Consider the following 18,294-nt stretch of genomic DNA (forward strand, 5'->3'; position numbering starts at 1 on the left):
AGAGAGAGAGAGAGAGAGAGAGAGAGAGAGAGAGAGAGAGAGAGAGAAAGGGAGGGAGTGGAGAAGGGGCAGAGATAATGGGAGGGAGAATTCCAAGCAGGCTCTGAGATGTCAGTGCAAAGCCCACTGACCATCACTGTCCATAGGCACACTGTCCATATGTCAGTGGTGAGGAAAATGAGGTGGATGGATTAACTTGTCCAAGGTCACATGGAATTTGAACCTAGGTGCATTTGAATTCTGAACCCAAAATTAAGAAACCTACTGAAGTGGAAATGGAAATTGGCACAGGTACTCCATGAGGCAAACGTGACTCCAAGTGAGATAGATATATAGAAATGAAGTTGAAACAATTTATGATGAAATCAGTCGTATTCATCCAATATGGGCAGAAATGGAAAACTTAGCATATAAAGCAAAGTACTGAGTTTAGAAAAATTTGTATTTATTAAAAAATTAAAAAAATCCTATACCCATTTTCCTCAAAAGCAATAAAGTTTCATTGTTAAAAATAAACAATAAAATTAAAGAAATATAAAAATTTGAAAAGATATCCATAATTCCACTATCCACAGACAATTCCATAGGTAGGTTACTAGATATAACTCTAGCTATCTATATATATCCAGATGTTTAAAATTTATTTTTTGGGGGTGGCTGGGTGGCTCAGTGGGTTAAGTATCTGACTCTTGATTTCACCTCAGGTCATGACCTCATGGTCCTGAGATGGAGTCCGCATCAGGCTCTGCACCGAGCGTGGAGCCTGCTGAAGATTCTCTCTTTTTCCCTCTCCTTTTGCCCCTCCCGCACTTGGGCACATGCTCATGCTCTGTCTCAAAAATTTTTTTTTTCACCTACTTGTATACAATGAATAGCATCCTTTATTATAATGAATTTAACCTGTGTAAAGTAATATTGAACACTTAAAATTGTTTCTAAGTTTTCCTTCTCTTTAAAAAACACTGCTATAATAAAAAATAAGCAAAAATCCTTGAAAATTTGGTTTTATACACATTCTTAATTATTTCCTTAAGATAAGTTTCTCAAAGCTGGGTTAAGAGATATGTATTACTGGATCAATGGATGTGGATTATTTAAACCTTTCGATTATTATTAAAAAAATTTTTTTTCAATGTTTATTTATTTTTGAGAGAAAGAGACACAGTGTGAGTGGGAAAGGGGCAGAGAGAGAGGGAGACACAGAATCCGAAGCAGGCTTCAGGGTCCAACCTGTCAGCACAGAGCCTGACACGGGCTCAAACTGATGGGCCATGAGATCATGACCTGAGCTGAAGTCAGATGCTGAACCGACTGAGCCACCCAGGCACTCCTTGATTTTTTTTTAAATTTTATTTATTTATTTTGAAAGAGAGAGAGCATGAATGGGGGAAGGGCAGAAAGAGAGGGAGACAGAGAATCCCATGCAGGCTCCGCACTGCCACTTTGGAACTTGATTCAGGGCTCAAACCGATGAACTGGGAGACCGTGACCCAAGCCAAAATCAAGAGTTGGACAATCAACTGAGCCACCTAGGCACCCAAACCTTTGATTCTTACTTTTAACTTGTTCTATAAAAATACTGTATCAAACTGCACATTCAACAAATAAATTTGGCAACAAAAGATGCCTAATTATTTTCATCTTTTTAAATTAGGATATCTTCTCTTGACAATCATGAGGATATTAAATTTATGAAAATTTTATGTGGTCAGCAAAAATTATGGTTAACATCAAGATTTCAATCTTCTAGAACAAGGTTGGCAAACCATGATTTGTGGGCCAAAAACAGCCTGTTGCCTGTTTTTTCATGACCTATGACCAAGAATGATTTTTCAAGTGTTGTTAAAAAAAAAGAGTATTGCAACAGGGACCACATGTGGTCTACGGAGCCTAAAATATTTACCCTCTGGTCCTCTAGAGAAAAAGTTTTGCTTTCTCTGTACTTAAGAGATACCCACTTTCAAACCAGGTTGGTTGGCATTATATACCTGCTTTGATAGGCAGCTCTTGTCCTTCAAAGGTGTGGGAAACATACTTTGTGATCTGCTGAGACAGACTGTCCTGAAAGGTAAATTACATATACTCTTCCTCTTTTTACATTTTCAAAACTATCTTCTTAATTTTTCTTTTCTCCCTTGTTTGATTTTCAAAAAGATCTCACCAGAATTCTGGGTCTATAAAACAAATGATTTGGGAAGTTCAGGGATCTCTTTTGCATGCTTGGTCATCTGAGAGGGTGACACAAACATAACAGGCTCTTGAACCTGCCCATGGTCACAAAAAAAAAAAAAAAAAAAGGAAATAATAATTGTCACATTCCTGTTTAAGGAAAAAGCCAAACCATGTATACATATATGAAGTTTTGGTGTACCAAACCCACATTTTGGCCCAGGACTACTGAATTGAAGACAAAGGAACATTCAGGGCCACTAGGTAGCAACTGCTCCAGACTGAAGGGTGTGTTTGGGCGTGGGGTGGTGGCGGTGGTGGTGGTGAATATCTGCCCCTACAGTTTTTGTCAATGCAGTTTTACTCCATATCTCTTTCACATGTTACCTTTAATCATTTGTGCCCTTCAAAACCTAAAAACTAAGTTTGTTGAAACTGTGTCTAAATGAGAATTTAAGATCCAAGTCATGGCCTGAGGAATGACTCTATGGTTAATAGAATGCAGACTTTTTGTCATCTATTTTACCTGCTCAGGAAGTTTTGATTCTATTGTGAACAGTTAAGCAACTAAACAAGTGATCATCATATATTCTGGCTTAGAAAAATTATTGCAAACCCAAGCATATTTTATTAAAAGAGGTAACATAATTACTGGTTAAGAAATTGAAAAGCTGGCGCCGAATAGCCAAGCAATCTTGAAAAAGAAAACCAAAGCAGGAGGCATCACAATCCCAGACTTCAAGCTATACTACAAAGCTGTAATCATCAAGACAGTCTGGTGTTGGCACAAGAACAGACACTCAGATCAATGGAACAGAATAGAGAACCCAGATATGGACCCACAAACATATGGCCAACTAATCTTTGACAAAGCAGGAAAGATTATCCAATGGAGTAAAGACAGTCTCTTCAGCAAGTGGTGCTGGGAAAACTGGACAGTGACAGGCAGAAAAATGAACCTGGCCACTTTCTTACACCATACACAAAAATAAACTCAAAATGGGTGAAAGACCTAAATGTAAGACAAGAAGCCATCAGAATCCTCGAGGACAAAGCAGGCAAAAACCTCTTCATCTTGGCCGCAGCAACTTCTAACTCAACACGTCTCTGAGGCAAGGGAAACAAAAACAAAAATGAACTACTGGGACCTCATCAAAATAAAAAGCTTCTGCACAGCAAAGGAGACAATCAGCAAAACTAAAAGGCAAGCAACAGAATGGGAGAAGATATTTGCAAACGACATATCAGATAAAGGGTTAGTATCCAAAATCTATAAAGAACTTCTCAAAGTCAATACCCAAAAAACAAATAATCCAGTGAAGAAATGGGCAAAAGACATGAATAGACACTTCTCCAAAGAAGACATCCAGATGGCCAACTGACACATGAAAAAAATGTTCAATATCACTCATCATCAGGGAAATACAAATCAAAACCACAATGAGATTCTACCTTACACCTGTCAGAATGGCTAACAGTAACAACTCAGGCAACAACAGATGTTGGCAAGGATGGGGAGAAAGAGGATCTCTTTTGCATTGCTGGTGGGAATGTAAACTGGTGCAGCCACTCTGGAAAACAGTATGGAGGTTCCTCAAAAAATTAAAAATACAACTATCCTATGACCCAGCAATTGCATTACTAGGTATTTATCCAAGGGATACAGGTATGCTGTTTCGAAGGGACACATGCACCCCAATGTTGACAGCACTATCAACAAAGTATGGAAAGAGCCCAATGTCCATCGATGGATGAATGGCTAAAGAAGATGTGATGTGTATACACACACACACACACACACACACACACACACACACACACGATGGAGTATTACTCAGCAATCAAAAAGAATGAAATCTTGCCGTTTGCAACTATGTGGATGGAACTGGAGGGTATTATGCTAAGCGAAATTAGTCAGTCAGAGAAAGACAAATATCATATGACTTCACTCATATGAGGACTTTAAGAGACCAAACAGATGAACATATGGGAAGGGAAACAAAAATAATATAAAAACAGGGAGGGGGACGGAACGTAAGAGACTCTTAAATATGGAGAACAAACAGAGGGTTATTGGAGGGGTTGTGGGAGGGGGGATGAGCTAAATGGGTAAGGGGCATTAAGAAATCTATTCCTGAAATCACTGTTGCACTATATGCTAACTAATTTGGATGTAAATTAAAAAAAATAATAAAATTTAAAAACAAAGGAAAAAAAAAAGAAATTGAAAAGCTAGGATAAAAGCTTTGCACTTAAAGAAAAAAGATATACAGATAAAGTATTTGGAACTAAATGTAAATCCTATTTTATTTGTGTGTTACACAAAACTCTACCTAAATTACATATATTTAATTTAAAACCTTAAAAGACATTCTTCAGAGAAGAAATTGCAAGCAACTTTTCTAAATTCATTAAGAATAATCTGACCAGAACTCTAAGAGGAATTAGAAGTACAAAGTAGTAGTTAATTTCTTTTTGTTGCAATTAAAAATAAAATCAACTGAAAAAACATTAGAAGCCATTACAAATGTTCCAGAGAGTCAACACAATGCTGTAAAAGACATTTAACTACTGTCTAGTAAGTTAGTACTAGTGGGTTAGTATCTAGCGGGCTAGTAACAGGACTATAACAGGACTAGATACTAGTTAGTATCTAGTATCTAGTGGGTTAGTCACGTGGTCATAACAGGACTTCACTACTTTGAAACCCATGTTCTTGTTTCATTATTTTCAGAACTAGTTCTGAAAATTCTAGTCAATTTTTATTTGTGCTCAAGGGAATATATGCAAGCCACGCTTATCAGATTTGTGACTTAAATGAATTGAGAAGGGAATGGCAATTTCATTAAAGATGGAAAAAAAGCCCTACACCCTAAGAAACAGAAATCAAATATGCTGATGTTTAATAAAGAGCCACACTTCTGTTCCTAAATAAAACAAGGCAAAAGAAACAGAAACAAAAATAACTGTGCCAGTTTGAGGATAGGGAGACAGGTTCAATGGCAATGGCACTGCATATGAAAGAGTTGGCTACCTGAGGTAACAATGTAAATGCAGTATAACCAGATCCATGCTAACTGAAGCATCTTCAGTGGAAAATGACCAGGATGATAACAAAAAGAAATATGCTGTTTGAAAACTGGAAGAACTATTGAAAGCTTAGAATAGAGAAGACACATGGAAATCGCTTTAACTCTCCAAAAGGCTGTCACAAAGGAGAAGTAGACTATTTTGTGTAGCTATGAAAAACAGAACCAACCAAAGGGGATATCAAAAGGAGGCATGTTTGCATTTAATGCAAAAAGGAACTCTGTAACTGAGTTGAGATACATGGGCTGCTTGGGCATCACTACAGCTATGCAAGCAAAGACTAAAAGATCACTTGGTAATTATAAAAAGTTTCCAATACTAGATAAATGACTGAATTAGCCCAAGGGTCTGTAATGTATAGGCTGTGGCCCAAATCTGGCCTGCTGCTTGGTTTTGTAAATAAAGTTTTACTGGAACACAGGCATGGTCATTCAATTATCTATTATCTAGGTCTGCTTTTGTGCTACAGTCAGGGTTGAGTAGCAACAGACACTGTATGGCTTTGAAGCTGAAAATATTCACTCTGTGGGCCTTTACAGAAAAGGTCTGCCAACCTCTGAATTAGATAATTAAGATTTCTTCTAATTCCTCTATGAATGTTAGCTTCAGAGTACCAGTTTTCTGAGTAATGCCCGACTGTTTATGAGTTTTGTCATAATTATGAGTAGAGAGCATCCCAATTCAAAAATAATTATTACTGAGTTGATCCAGACAGTGGATTTTAGAACTTTGTCACTTCTCTGCCTCCTTCAAAAAGAGATATATGATGCATATTGATTAAAATTCTTAATAAACTGAGTTCAAATTCATTCAAGTGAATTGTGATACACTCTTAAATAATCAGACATATTGTGAGGTGCTGTAGACCAAGGCTGTGAAGTAAAAGTTTAATCATCATCAAATGCTTTCATTCTTTAAAACTCAATATTTACAGTAACAATGCAGTAAATTAGCTTATGATAATGAAAAGGATGGCATCAGAACTCCTTTCCTTTTCAGAGTTGTATAAAGGGAATTGGGATTCACAGAAGGTTCAGATTTTTCTCCTGTTTATTGTTTGGTTCACCCTCTAACTTTGGCTAAATTATTTAATTTTTCTTTGCCCTACGTAGAATGACACAAAGTCAGCTGCAAACAACCTGACATCTCCCATCCTCCCTCCCACTCATGGCTCCCCCAAGCTAGAGGCATAATGCATTAGAAACATTTACCAAATCTTTGTCAGTTCTCTGGGAAGGACTAGGGGAGAACTGGGGAGAACTAGGACAATCCTCTTGACAATCATGAGGGTATTAAATTTATGAAAATTTTCTGTGATGTCTCTTTTAACATCATTCTGTTGTTTTGTCCTCACTCTTTCGAACGCCTGTGTTGCTGAATTATTTTCATTATTTGTTCAGCAAAAATACTTTGGTATGAAACTTTTTTTTTCTATAGTAATATGTTGGTATAGCTGACATTTATTTCATTTTGTCGTGACTAACATGGGTAGCACTTGTGCAGTACAAGGGAATTTTCCTTGATACACAGGTAGCCCCCGCTTTTCAAAAGTTCTTGTTAGGCCATGTATGTTGCTTTTATAAAAGACACAGTAGCTGTGTCTTAAGGTGTCAGAAAAGCCTAAGGGAGGTTATTTTTTGGGTCAGGGAACGTTCAAAGAAATTTTCCACATGAAGTAATGGTAATTGCTTCTTTGCTTTATGCCATCTGGGCTTACGAATGAGAACACTCTGCTTCTGGATAGCAGGGGAAACCTGTACTTCTACCTTTGGTAGCCCCTGGTTTTCCCCTCTGAACTAGAGTTTCAAGGCCTGAATATTACACCTGGGGGAAGGAGGGAGCTCCCTTAGAGCTCAGTGTGGCTTTGGTGGGTTATATGGGTTCTTTGTTATTGTGAGATTTTGCCATGTCCTGTACGAGGATACACTCCACTGAGGAAGGGATGTAATCACATGGACCTGTGCCCTAACTTAGCTTGAAGCCCTGAAACTGGCAAGCCCTAGCAGTTCTTCTTGCTGCGACTGAAATCCTGGGATACTGTGTGATAGCAGGTAGGTGTACTGTTTAATGTCGTCCCAGGGTGCTTATTCAATGTCTCAGTCTGATTCTTTCCAGGTTGGGACTATTTGGTAAAAAGCTCAGAATTTGGTAAATTCGTCTTTCTCTAAATGGCCTTTATTTTTATTTATTTATATATATATATTTTTTTTTTTTTCTTTTTTTTTTCTTTTTTTTTTCAATATATCTAAATGGCCTTTAAAGAGTGGAAATGGCACCAGGAGTTTTCTTTCTTTAACTTCTGCTTTTTTTTTTTTAATGAAACGTTGATACCTGCTTTATTCGTAATTGCCAAATGCTGGAAACAACCCAAATGTCCTTCAACAGTTGAATGGATAAACAAACTGTCATACACCCAAGCAATGGAATACTGCTGAGCAATTAAAAGGAACAAATTATTGATAAACTTAGCAATATGGATGAATCTCAAATGCTAAATAAAAGTCTATCTCTACTTTTTGAAACTATGTCATGAAGGTGCACACGATCTTTACTGAGTGATTCCTGCTTAGGTCTGTTTCATCAAAACCAAGTCTCTGTGATCCAGTTTCATTTCACATCTTTACAGGGGAGGCTCCATCTATGCTTTTAAATAAAAGCCTTAGCTGAATATATAGATAATAAATATTAAAACTCTGATAGAAGGATTGAAAATGGAGTGATATGGCCAGAATATTAAATAAGTAATTGTTAAGTAAATCTCAGACCATCAGTGAATGTTTATAATAAAATGATTAGCTTTTCTGTGGGACCGTATACAAGAATTTCACATACAAAAAAAACACCAGTTTTTAAACTTATATGTAAATTCCATTTTTTTGTTTGTTTGTTTTTTTTTGTTTTTTAAGTAGGCTTCACACCCAGCATGGGGCTTGAACTCACAACCCTGAGATCAAGACCTGAGATCAAGAGTCGGGGTCCTTAACCAACTGAGCCACCTAGGCACTCCCGTAAATTCCATTTTAATGTTACTTTAGACTCCCCGTGTTCTTGACTGAAGATTATTTAATCTATATTCTCATACTCACAGGCCAAGGCTGTAGATCATTCAGTCCCTTTTCTAATTTCTCAACATCTGGAAACTTTGTGGCTCCATCAGCATCTGCCATAAGGATCTTTTCTCCTCGAGAACTGAATATACCCTGTATTTAAACATTTGAATTAAAAGAAAGTTGCTTAAAATTAAGGCTAAATCCAATGACATATCAGTTTGTTCTGCTTGACTTAAGATAACTAATATTAGATAATCTCATATCTAATACTAGGTGTGAAATGGCAGGATGCCAAAGTTCCCTGAAAACAAATTACATTGATAAGATTCTTCCAAATGTATCTAATGCCTAGTTCATGATTTTAAAAACTTTGTGAGGTCCTACCACTATTACTTTGGAATATATCATGATAGGAATATAGATTTGGATGAATAAAAGTTATCCCACATCAGTAAGAACAAAAGTAAAATATCTATCATATATGTTATATATGCGTTGTGTGCATATCAGGAGCTACTTTAGGACAGCATATTTATGAGTGGATTGAACAAATACAATATATACAGACTTGCTGTGAAACCGACCATCAGACAGATCTTTAGTATTCTTTGTTTTTTTGAATGTTTATTTATTTTTGAGAGACAGATCATGAGCAGGCCAGGGGCAGACAGAGAGGAAGACACAGAATCTAAAGCAGGCTCCAGGCTCTGGGCTGTCAGCACAGAGGCTGACACGGGGCTTGAACCCACCAACCATGAGATCATGACTTGAGCCAAAGTCGGAGGCTTAACAGACTGAGCCACCCAGGCACCCCAGTATTCTTTATTATGGAATCTAAAGCAGTTTAAATTAATTGTTGAACAAAGAAATATGGAATGTCACTAAAATTTGGGAAGCATGGATATATCCAAATACTATTTTATGTTATTTGAATCATCTGACACTTAGCAAAATTATGCCTCTCAATACTGAATCAGTTGGCCTTTTGTGCAAAATATGGCTCTATCAGTGTACATTTCACATGGAAACAAACTACACGTCAACTCTTAATTCATGGTCCATTTGAGTGAATTCATTGTTTCTTAAGTATAAATATATGTATAGCTTGATACAGGAGAAATATAGCTTCTGATATTACTTAACAATATGTGAATATGGATAAGATATACACAAATGTAGACAAAACTTTGATCATTTATTCTATGGGATAAGCCCACTAATTAGTTTCTGTAATTTTTTTTTAGTCATACCAGTTAGAATACAGGTAAGGGGGCTTGGGTAGTTGAGTCTTTTGAGCATCCCACTCTTGATTTCTGCTTAGGTCATGATTCCTGGGTTGTGGGACCGAGCTCTGAGTCAGGCTCTGTGCTAAGTGTGGAGCCTGCTTAAGATTCTCTCCCTCTCTCTCCCTCTCCCCTGCTCGCACTCTTTTTTCTCTCTCGCTCTCTCAAAAAGAAAAAAAAAAAAAAAGAATACAGGTGAAAAGGCAGAATAAAAATGTTTTGTTTAACATCTGGACAAAAAAAACCTGAAAAAAAACAACAAAGGACTATTTCAGCAATACATGTTAAGGGTGAACTGGAGGTAATTATTTAACATTATGGAAAATGTCTTTGGCTTTAAATCTTGTTTAGTCCACTTTATTATTTTATCTTTTAAAAAAATTTTTATTTTAGAGGAAGAGCGAGAGCATGACCAGGGGAGAGAGGTGGGGGAGCAGGGGGGGAAAGGGAGGCGGGGAGAGAAGGAGAGAGAGAGTGAGGGAGAGAGGGAAGGAGGAGGGAAAGAGAGAGGGAGGGGGGAGGAGGGAAGGAGGGGGAGAGGGAGAGGGAGAAAGACAGAGAGAGAGAGAGAGAGAGAGAGAGAGAGAGACAGAGAGAGAATCTCAAGCAGGCTCTACGCTCAGCACAGAGCTTAACACGGGACTTGATCTCATGATCCTGGGATCATGACCTGAGCAGAAGTTAAGAGTCAGACACTCAACCAACTCAGCCACCAAGACACCCATATTATTTTATTTTTTAAAGGAGGTTCTTCAATGCTGGCTATTCTCCACTCTACCGACAATGGCCTTCACTTCACCACCAAACTTCTTGAAAAGGTAGTCTATCCTAGCACTTCCCATTCCTGTCCATTCAATCACACCCTATCCCTTCTCACTGCTTGTACTGTTCTTCCTCATGAGCCACATTTCCCCAAGGCTTGGTTTCCAGCTGTCCTTTTTCTCTATTCCTTCTTCCTTGCCAACTTAATGGGTTCAACTATCATCTGATGCATGTGGATTACTCACTCACATCTTCTCTACCAGGCTATTCTGGATACCACTACATGGTATCTCAACCTTAATATGGCTCAAACTCAATTAAAGTTGTCTTTTAAATCAGCTCCTTCTCCAGTGTTTCATTCCTTCTATGGCATTCTCCTTCTCCTTGGCCTCCTCCAAGGTCTTAGGTAACTTATTCCTCTCTCTGATCACCTGATACAATTCTACCTCATTTTTGCCCTCCACCCCTACCATATTGGTCTCTCCTCTTCTGATGCTGCATCACCATCATAATCCAAATTAACAATCCACTTGTACCTTGCTTACACTACTGTGCTGGCTACTGTCACTCTGTCAAAGGTGAAAGCCTAAAAGTCCCTACCCTAAAAGTTCAGGATATGAACCCACCTACCCCCTTGAACTTACTCCTACAAAGTCAACCCACGTGTACCACTAGCAGTTCCTGATTGTGGCGCTTTCTCTCATACCTTTGGTCACGTCCCTCCTCTGCAAGCTTCCTGCCCCAACTTTTGCCTGGACAGAATTTCTAGTCTTCCTTGAAGATTCTGTGCAGAATTTACCTCATATGGGAAGTCTCTGCTGCTGTTCCTCCCGGCTGGAAAGTGGCGCCATTCTATCACGGCGTTACAACACTATTAAAGTATGGTGTCTTTAAGGATAGGATGGTTGTCTTTCATCTAAGTATCTCTAATAAGTGAATGGATGGATTTAAAGGCCACCATGATATTACACAAACCCTATTTTCTTTTTCTCCTCTTTGCATGGCTTATGACCTAGTCAGAGCAAGCTCACTGTTCCTAGTACGTATTCCAAGAGTTCTGAATTCTGTCTTGCTGCTCTTCTCTCAACATTTCCCACACACTAACAGAGATGTTAGGTTAAGAGCATGGATTTCAGGGTACTAACCTAATCTAAATCTTCATTCTGACTATTAATAACCATGTGACCTTGAGTAAGTTGCTTTACTATGTGTCACTTCCCTCAACTACGTAACTGAAAAATAGGACCTAACTCTTGAGACAATATGAGGAGGGTTAAATGTGATAATTATGTTGAAGTGGCTAATTTACTGTCCAGCTGAAACTGACCAGTGGAGTGGAATAACCAGGTGGAAGCCAGTTTTCACCATTGCTGGAGGCTTGGCTTCAGTGGTATCTCCTTTGTCAAGTTTGCTTGACATGTGCTTGAGACTGATAGTTACCTACTCAAAATCTATTCTTTCCTTCTGTTTTACTAATGGATGTCTCATCAGGTCAGGAATGAAAATGTGAGGAAAAAACATTTCTCAGCCTTCCTTGGAAATAGGGGTGGCCTTGGGACACTGTTCTGGCCAATGACAATTAAGTAAATTTTTAGGTGGAGCTTCTAGGAAAGTTCCCCAAAAGGGGGCAAACCAGCCAGCATATGTCTTTTGCCCTCTGCCCCTCTCCTTATCTGGAATGTGGATGTAATGGCTCCCAGGTACTCCAGGAGTCACCTTGTGTGAATGAGGAAAAAGGGAGTGAAAAGTTAGGAGGCAGAGTTTCTGATGACACAGTGGGGTTGCTGAATAAGCCCTGGATGCTTGTACTTAGAGTTCTTTTTGGGGGGGGGGGGGGGGCAAAATAAAATAAACCTCTAAATCATTTAAGACACTATTTGGATTTTCTTCCACATATCTTGACTTGTGGTCTTTCTTCAGAGTATCTGGACTTCTACCTGACATGCCTCAGCTGAAAGTAACCTATTCCTTTTGGAATTTCTATAACACATCAGGTGTACCTCTCATCAGTATAATCATCTTTTCTAGCAGACTGCCAATTTCATCAAGAGAGACCCACATCAGATTTATCTTAGTTCAGGTACCATGTTAAGCACAGTGTCTTCATATAGGTAAACCTTAATATGTCAAAGCATTTTATAAACTGCAAAAAAATCATATAATCTTATTATCTGGTGACCATATTAAAGACACACAGAGGCAGATGATAACATTATAAATTTTGATTAAGATACACCTATTCTCCTGAATTACCCAGTATATCATAGATATGGCATGATTTTTAAGATTTGATCACATTATATATAGATAAGTATATGAAGTTCTTGTTAAAACTAATTCACCACTAACCTGAAATGGTGGTATTCAATTAGACAGCTGTAGAAAACAAACATATTAGTCTGCAAAAGAATTTATTAAAAAATGTTTACGTTTTAGATTAAAATGCTGAAACTATGGATTACCATCCTAACAGCTCCGCCTTTCCCACGATTCTTCACCAGCGTGATCACTCGTACTTTGTCGCTTCCGTATTTCTGGCAATATTTAAAAGCTACCTGTCAAATTATATAAAAGTCAGAATAATATCAACTTGGATTCTAAGACAGTAAACCAGGTTTCTGAGTTTGGCTTAAATACTGCTGTTTCCGTTACACTGTTCTTCTGACTAGATTATACACACTGTACATTTTAGTGGCTGTACACACTGTACACACTGTGTACACACTGTGTACTGAATGTACACACTGTACATTTTAGAGTTGTTGAATGCCTTCAACCCACTAGGTTGAAGTCACAATTCACCTTCCTGCAGAGGCAACAACAGAAGAGGCAGTGGCTGTCTCTTATTTTGACTCCTTTATTTATGCTAATGAGCTGCTTGAGAAAATAAAACCCATGCGTTGATCGACTGGTACACACTTGTGATCCTCCCCCTGACCCTGCTGCTTACTGCTTAATGACTTACTTACATGTCAACAACTGATCTTACTCCCCACAGAAGTTGTTCATATCCTGGAATATTTCCCCCAAATCTTTTCACTCAACTGCCATTATTTTTTGATTTACAATCAAAGCTGTGAAACAGTGATCTGTATTTGCTACACATATCTCTTCATCACTCATTTAGTCATCAACCCATTGTAGTATGGTCCATGCCCTTTGCTTTTCCACATCGCCTTTCTATATTACCTATCTTCATCAACAGCCCTCCCCCTCATTTTTTTAAGTAAGCTCCATGCCCAATATGGGGCTTGAACTCATGACCCTGAGATCAAGAGTCACATGTTCTACCAACTGAGCCAGCCAGGTGCCCCAACATCTTCTCCTTTTGACCCTCATCTCCATAGAGAGTGTGAAGTTATTCTTATCTGCTGTTTGCCCTCCTGGCAGACCAGCTTTTAGTTTTTTTTTAGCAGCTTAGGAGCTATAGGTCTAAGAATGCAGGAATGAGAGAGGATAATACTCTAAGATACTTGTTACCTCCTGTGGGTAAATCCAGATAGAGGTATGCCAAAGGACATATCTGACACCCACCGCCAGATATGAAGGCATCTTCCTATTTGCATGACTGCTTAGAAACTGTAAGGCAAGGTGGAGTATAAAGAAAAAAAATGATGCTTAAGAAAAAAGGAACCATATATTGGTAGGCAAAGAAGGGTCCCAGTGGCCAAGGTGAATTGTTGTTGTACATGTTTTCTCCCAATGTGATGATCTTCAAAGCTTCCCTGGTCTTATGGAGTGGTAGAACAGCAGGTTTATCTTCCAGCTTTCCATAGGTGAAACCTCTCTGCTTTTTTGACTACCCACACTGTAACAACAGAGAGTGCTGGCACAGCTTTAGCACTCTGATGACCGGAAATAAGACTTTACATTTGTTAAATTATTCTACATTTCTATCCACTGGCAATCCTCAAAGCAAGTTTACTTACCTTTGAAGTTTGGTCTTTGCTGCCATCATCAACTACTATCACCTCATACGTGAACGTGGGATCTTGCTTCTGCAAGAAGCAAAGATAAAATACCTCAATTTGGCGTAAATGCCATCAAGAATTCTGATAAGATTGCAAAGAGTTTAAATAACAACTGTTTGGTTTTTTTTTCAGTCTTTGTTCCCTCTGGAGAATACATCCTTACTCTAAACCCAGTGGGGGTACATAAGTCAAAAATAAGCAAAAACAGACAACTGTCACAGCAGAGACTCCCAGAGATGCCCGTCACTCCTGCCTCACGCTGCACTTCTGCTATTTGCCGTTCCCAAGTACTGGCAGGGGCATCCTATGTAACGTGTTGCTATTTGCAATGAATTTGCTTGGCTTTTGTTTGGCTGGGGAGGGAGGCAAGAATAGCTAAGAATCCTTACTAACTCATGGGTTTCTTCCTCACTTCTCGTGTCCTCTAACCCAAGATGCAAGCTCTTTCATTTCTTTCTCTAAGTTTACTTGAGTAGCTATTTCTCCCAATTTCCTGTAGGCTAGGAATATAAATCCTGGACATTTATTTAGTTTAACCAAATCCTACCACAATAAAATAGTTTAGCTGTCCTTGAAGGTTATAAATAATAGTTGTTATAGAGTGGTATGTAAGGGCACAAGTCACATAAAATAAAAAGTCCAAGAACCAAAAGGAAGAGAGATGCTGGGCAAGAGCAGAGAGCAAACACTGACTGAGTGTCCGTGAGTCCTGCTCTTGCCCTGGTCGCCCTGCACCAAACTGGTGGGAGCAGCCACGTGCTTGCTGTGCTGAGCACTTTGGAGACAGGCTACAACCTATGACCTTGGGCAAGTTACATTTTGGCCTGTTTTCTCATTTAAAAAAACAAACAAACAAAAAACAAACAAACAAAAAAATCCCACACCTAGTCTATGTGGTTGGTGTAAAGAACACATGTAATAGAAGAGACAGAAGCCACACATTTAACAAGGGCTCCATTCTCTCCCTTTTTCTTTCTTTTTTTTCTATTAAGTAATCTCTACACCCAACATGGGGTTCAAACTCACAACTCCAAGATCAAGATTTGCACACTTCACTGACTGAGCCAGTCAAGCGCCCCTCTCTCCTTCTTTTCTTTAAATTTAATTTTTCAACATGTCCTCCTCTCTTTCAATGAATCTTCTATGTTCCTTTTACAAAGAAAACATAAAACCAATGTAAATCAAAACAAGGAATTTTCTAAAAAAAAAAAAAAAAAAAAAAGAACCAGCCACAAAACCCATTTGTTTCCTTAAAGTCTCTAAGGAGATTCCAACAGCAGCCGATGCTATTAAACAAGGGCACGTATTACTTTTCTTCTCTTTATTCAGGGAAAGAAGAGAAAATAAATGAGGGGAACTCCTCTGAATAATAAAGAAAAACAAAAATAATTTCACTCTAATTATAAGCCTTTTTCAAATAAATGTCTTTTTAAAAAGTCACAAAAGTAAAAACAGCACTGTGCTGCCACAGAGTCTGCAGATGTACTCAATTTTTTTATTTTTTCTTTTTGGCTGTTTTATTTTTTATTTTTATTATTTTTTAAAATATATTGTAAAATTGGTTTCCATACAACACCCAGTGCTCATCGCAACAGGTGCCCTCCTCAATGCCCATCACCCACTTCCCTCTCCCCCACCCCTATCCACCCTCAGTTTGTTCTCAGTATTTAAGAGTCTCTTATGGTTTGCCTCCCTCCCTCTCTGTTTGTAACTATTTTTTTCCCCTCCCTTCCCCCATGGCCACCTGTTAAGTTTCTCAAGATCCACATTCAACTTTAAATGTACCATCAGGCAAGAAGATAAAAGTGGGTGGGAGGGTACATAAGTAATGTCAGCTTTCCGGTTTGTTCTGGGTTCACCCACCTGCTGCTGGAGGTAGTGAGCCACGTGATGGGCTTGCTCGCTGACAGCCCATGGCAGGCAACAAGCTGAGCATGGGAGGCCCTGTGACCTTGACGGCCCCGGCCATGGCTGGCACTGTCTCTCACCGTGGGTCTAGCCAGGATCTACAAGTTGGTGATCTAGTCTGGTTTTAATTGGAGACATCATATTGAAAGAGAAAACATGATACCTGTCTCTCCTCTAGATAGCCCAGCGCTTCATCCATCATTACAGGCACTTAAAGAAAAAAAAAAAAAAAAAAAAAAAATATATATATATATATATATATGAAAAATTGTTTTTGAAAATGATTTACCAAGCCTCAGAACACTCAGTTTACATATGGAAAAAGTCTGAATAGTCTAATAGGCTCCTCTGGGACTTTCCTCCAGTGGCCGCTCCCATCTGGAAGGTCTGCTGTTCACATCTAGCTACTCTAGTCTCCAGAATACTTCAGTCCTACCACTTCTGATGCTGACCCTATCTTCTGCAGCTATTACTCGTTTCCCCTCTTCTGAACTACATCTACCAACTATGCACTCACCACAGCCCACATCTGTTAATGTTCTGGCAAAGACAACAAAGGTCATACTTTAAATTTCCTTTTCTTCCCAAATGACCAAAAAAATGAAATCGGGCTTACACCGTTTTTCTTCATTGTATGAAGGCACAACAACAGAGAGTTGCTTGGTAGGTGAGTCCCATATGCTGGGCAAAGTCTCCTTCTGTCCTCTGGCATTTAAGAAGAACTTCTCTTCTTCATATTGATGGAGATGTGGCATTTTTGTAGCAGTTATAAATGCAACAAAGGAAATCTAAAAGCAGGTATGTTAACAAGAGATTATGTTATGTTGACATTTTTTTTTTCGATTTGTTATATGAGAACACATCTTTTACATGATTTTTTTTGTTTGGTGGAATATTTACTCTCAGTTTTTAGTCCATTAACAATGGTCTAGAGATGACACCAAAATTCAAATCCCTTACTTATGCACTGGTTATTTTCCTTTCTTCAACTGGTAAGGTACTAATAATGCCTTAGGAGGCTCTTTGTCTCTTCTGACCTGTCATCCCCAGGACTCCATTGTCCTAGATCTAACAGGGAACAGTCACTAGAAGTGCAGTCTATGATGCCCTGAACCTCCAATCCCCTGGCAAGCACATAGTTAGGTCTGATTCCTACTTGGAGCCTGTATGTGACAGAAGGTAAGTTCACAGTACAGGCAGAATGTGTGGAATGAGGCCAGACCTCCCATCTAGGACCAAATCAAGCAAGGTTTTGAAGAAACGACCCCTCCACCCCCATGGTAGGGGCCAGTAATGCTTAAGAATATATTCTTGACACTTATCCTAGGTTTGAATTCAGAATACATTATTTTTTGGGGTGCCTGGGTGGCTCAGTCGGTTGAGCATCCAACTTCAGCTCAGGTCATGATCTCGCTGTTTGTGAGTTCAAGCCCCACATCGGACTCTGCTGACAGCTCAGAGCCTGAAGCCTGCTTCGAATTCTGTGTCTCCCTCTCTCTCTCTCTACCCCTCCTCCACTCGCTTGCTCTCTCTCTCTCAAAAATGAACATTAAAAAATTTAAAAAAAAGAATAGGGGCGCCTGGGTGGCTCAGTCGGTTAAGCGTCCGACTTCAACTCAGGTCATGATCTCACGGTCTGTGAGTTCGAGCCCCGCATTGGGCTCTGGGCTGATGGCTCAGAGCCTGGAGCCTGCTTCCGATTCTGTGTCTCCCTCTCTCTCTGCCCCTCCCCCGTTCATGCTCTGTCTCTCTCTGTCTCAAAAATAAATAAAACGTTAAAAAAAAATTAAAAAAAAAAAGAATACATTATTTTTTTAAATAAAGTATCAAACTTGTAAGCTCTGTCACCATGCACTACTAACATTTTATAGCTCCCTTCCATTTTTATTTGGGAGCGAGCCCTGTAAATAACCATTCTTTGTAACACTGTTTCTACTGGTACACATCCTGCTTTTAAAGCAGTCAATCCACAAATATTTGGAACGCTACTCATTTTTAATGTGGTGACCATTTATAATATTCCATTGGGTACATACTGAAATTGAACTTGCTCTGATTAGT

At 38.8% G+C, this 18,294-nt stretch overlaps 1 protein-coding gene across 1 annotated transcript in view; it reads right to left on the reverse strand.

Moving 5' to 3' along the window:
* The window catches only part of ALG5 (ALG5 dolichyl-phosphate beta-glucosyltransferase), a 43,031-nt gene that overhangs the window by 21,815 nt on the left and 2,922 nt on the right, over nt 1-18,294 (reverse strand). Inside the window, exons 2-6 of the mRNA XM_049646820.1 lie at nt 16,850-17,021; nt 16,397-16,443; nt 14,284-14,352; nt 12,817-12,909; nt 8,346-8,459 (exon numbers count right to left, since the gene is read on the reverse strand). Of these exons, the coding sequence (XP_049502777.1) occupies nt 8,346-8,459; nt 12,817-12,909; nt 14,284-14,352; nt 16,397-16,443; nt 16,850-17,021 (495 nt within the window). The remainder of the gene's footprint in view (nt 1-8,345; nt 8,460-12,816; nt 12,910-14,283; nt 14,353-16,396; nt 16,444-16,849; nt 17,022-18,294) is intronic.

This window comes from Panthera uncia (genome assembly GCF_023721935.1).
Source record: "Panthera uncia isolate 11264 chromosome A1 unlocalized genomic scaffold, Puncia_PCG_1.0 HiC_scaffold_16, whole genome shotgun sequence".
Lineage (NCBI taxonomy): Eukaryota > Metazoa > Chordata > Mammalia > Carnivora > Felidae > Panthera > Panthera uncia.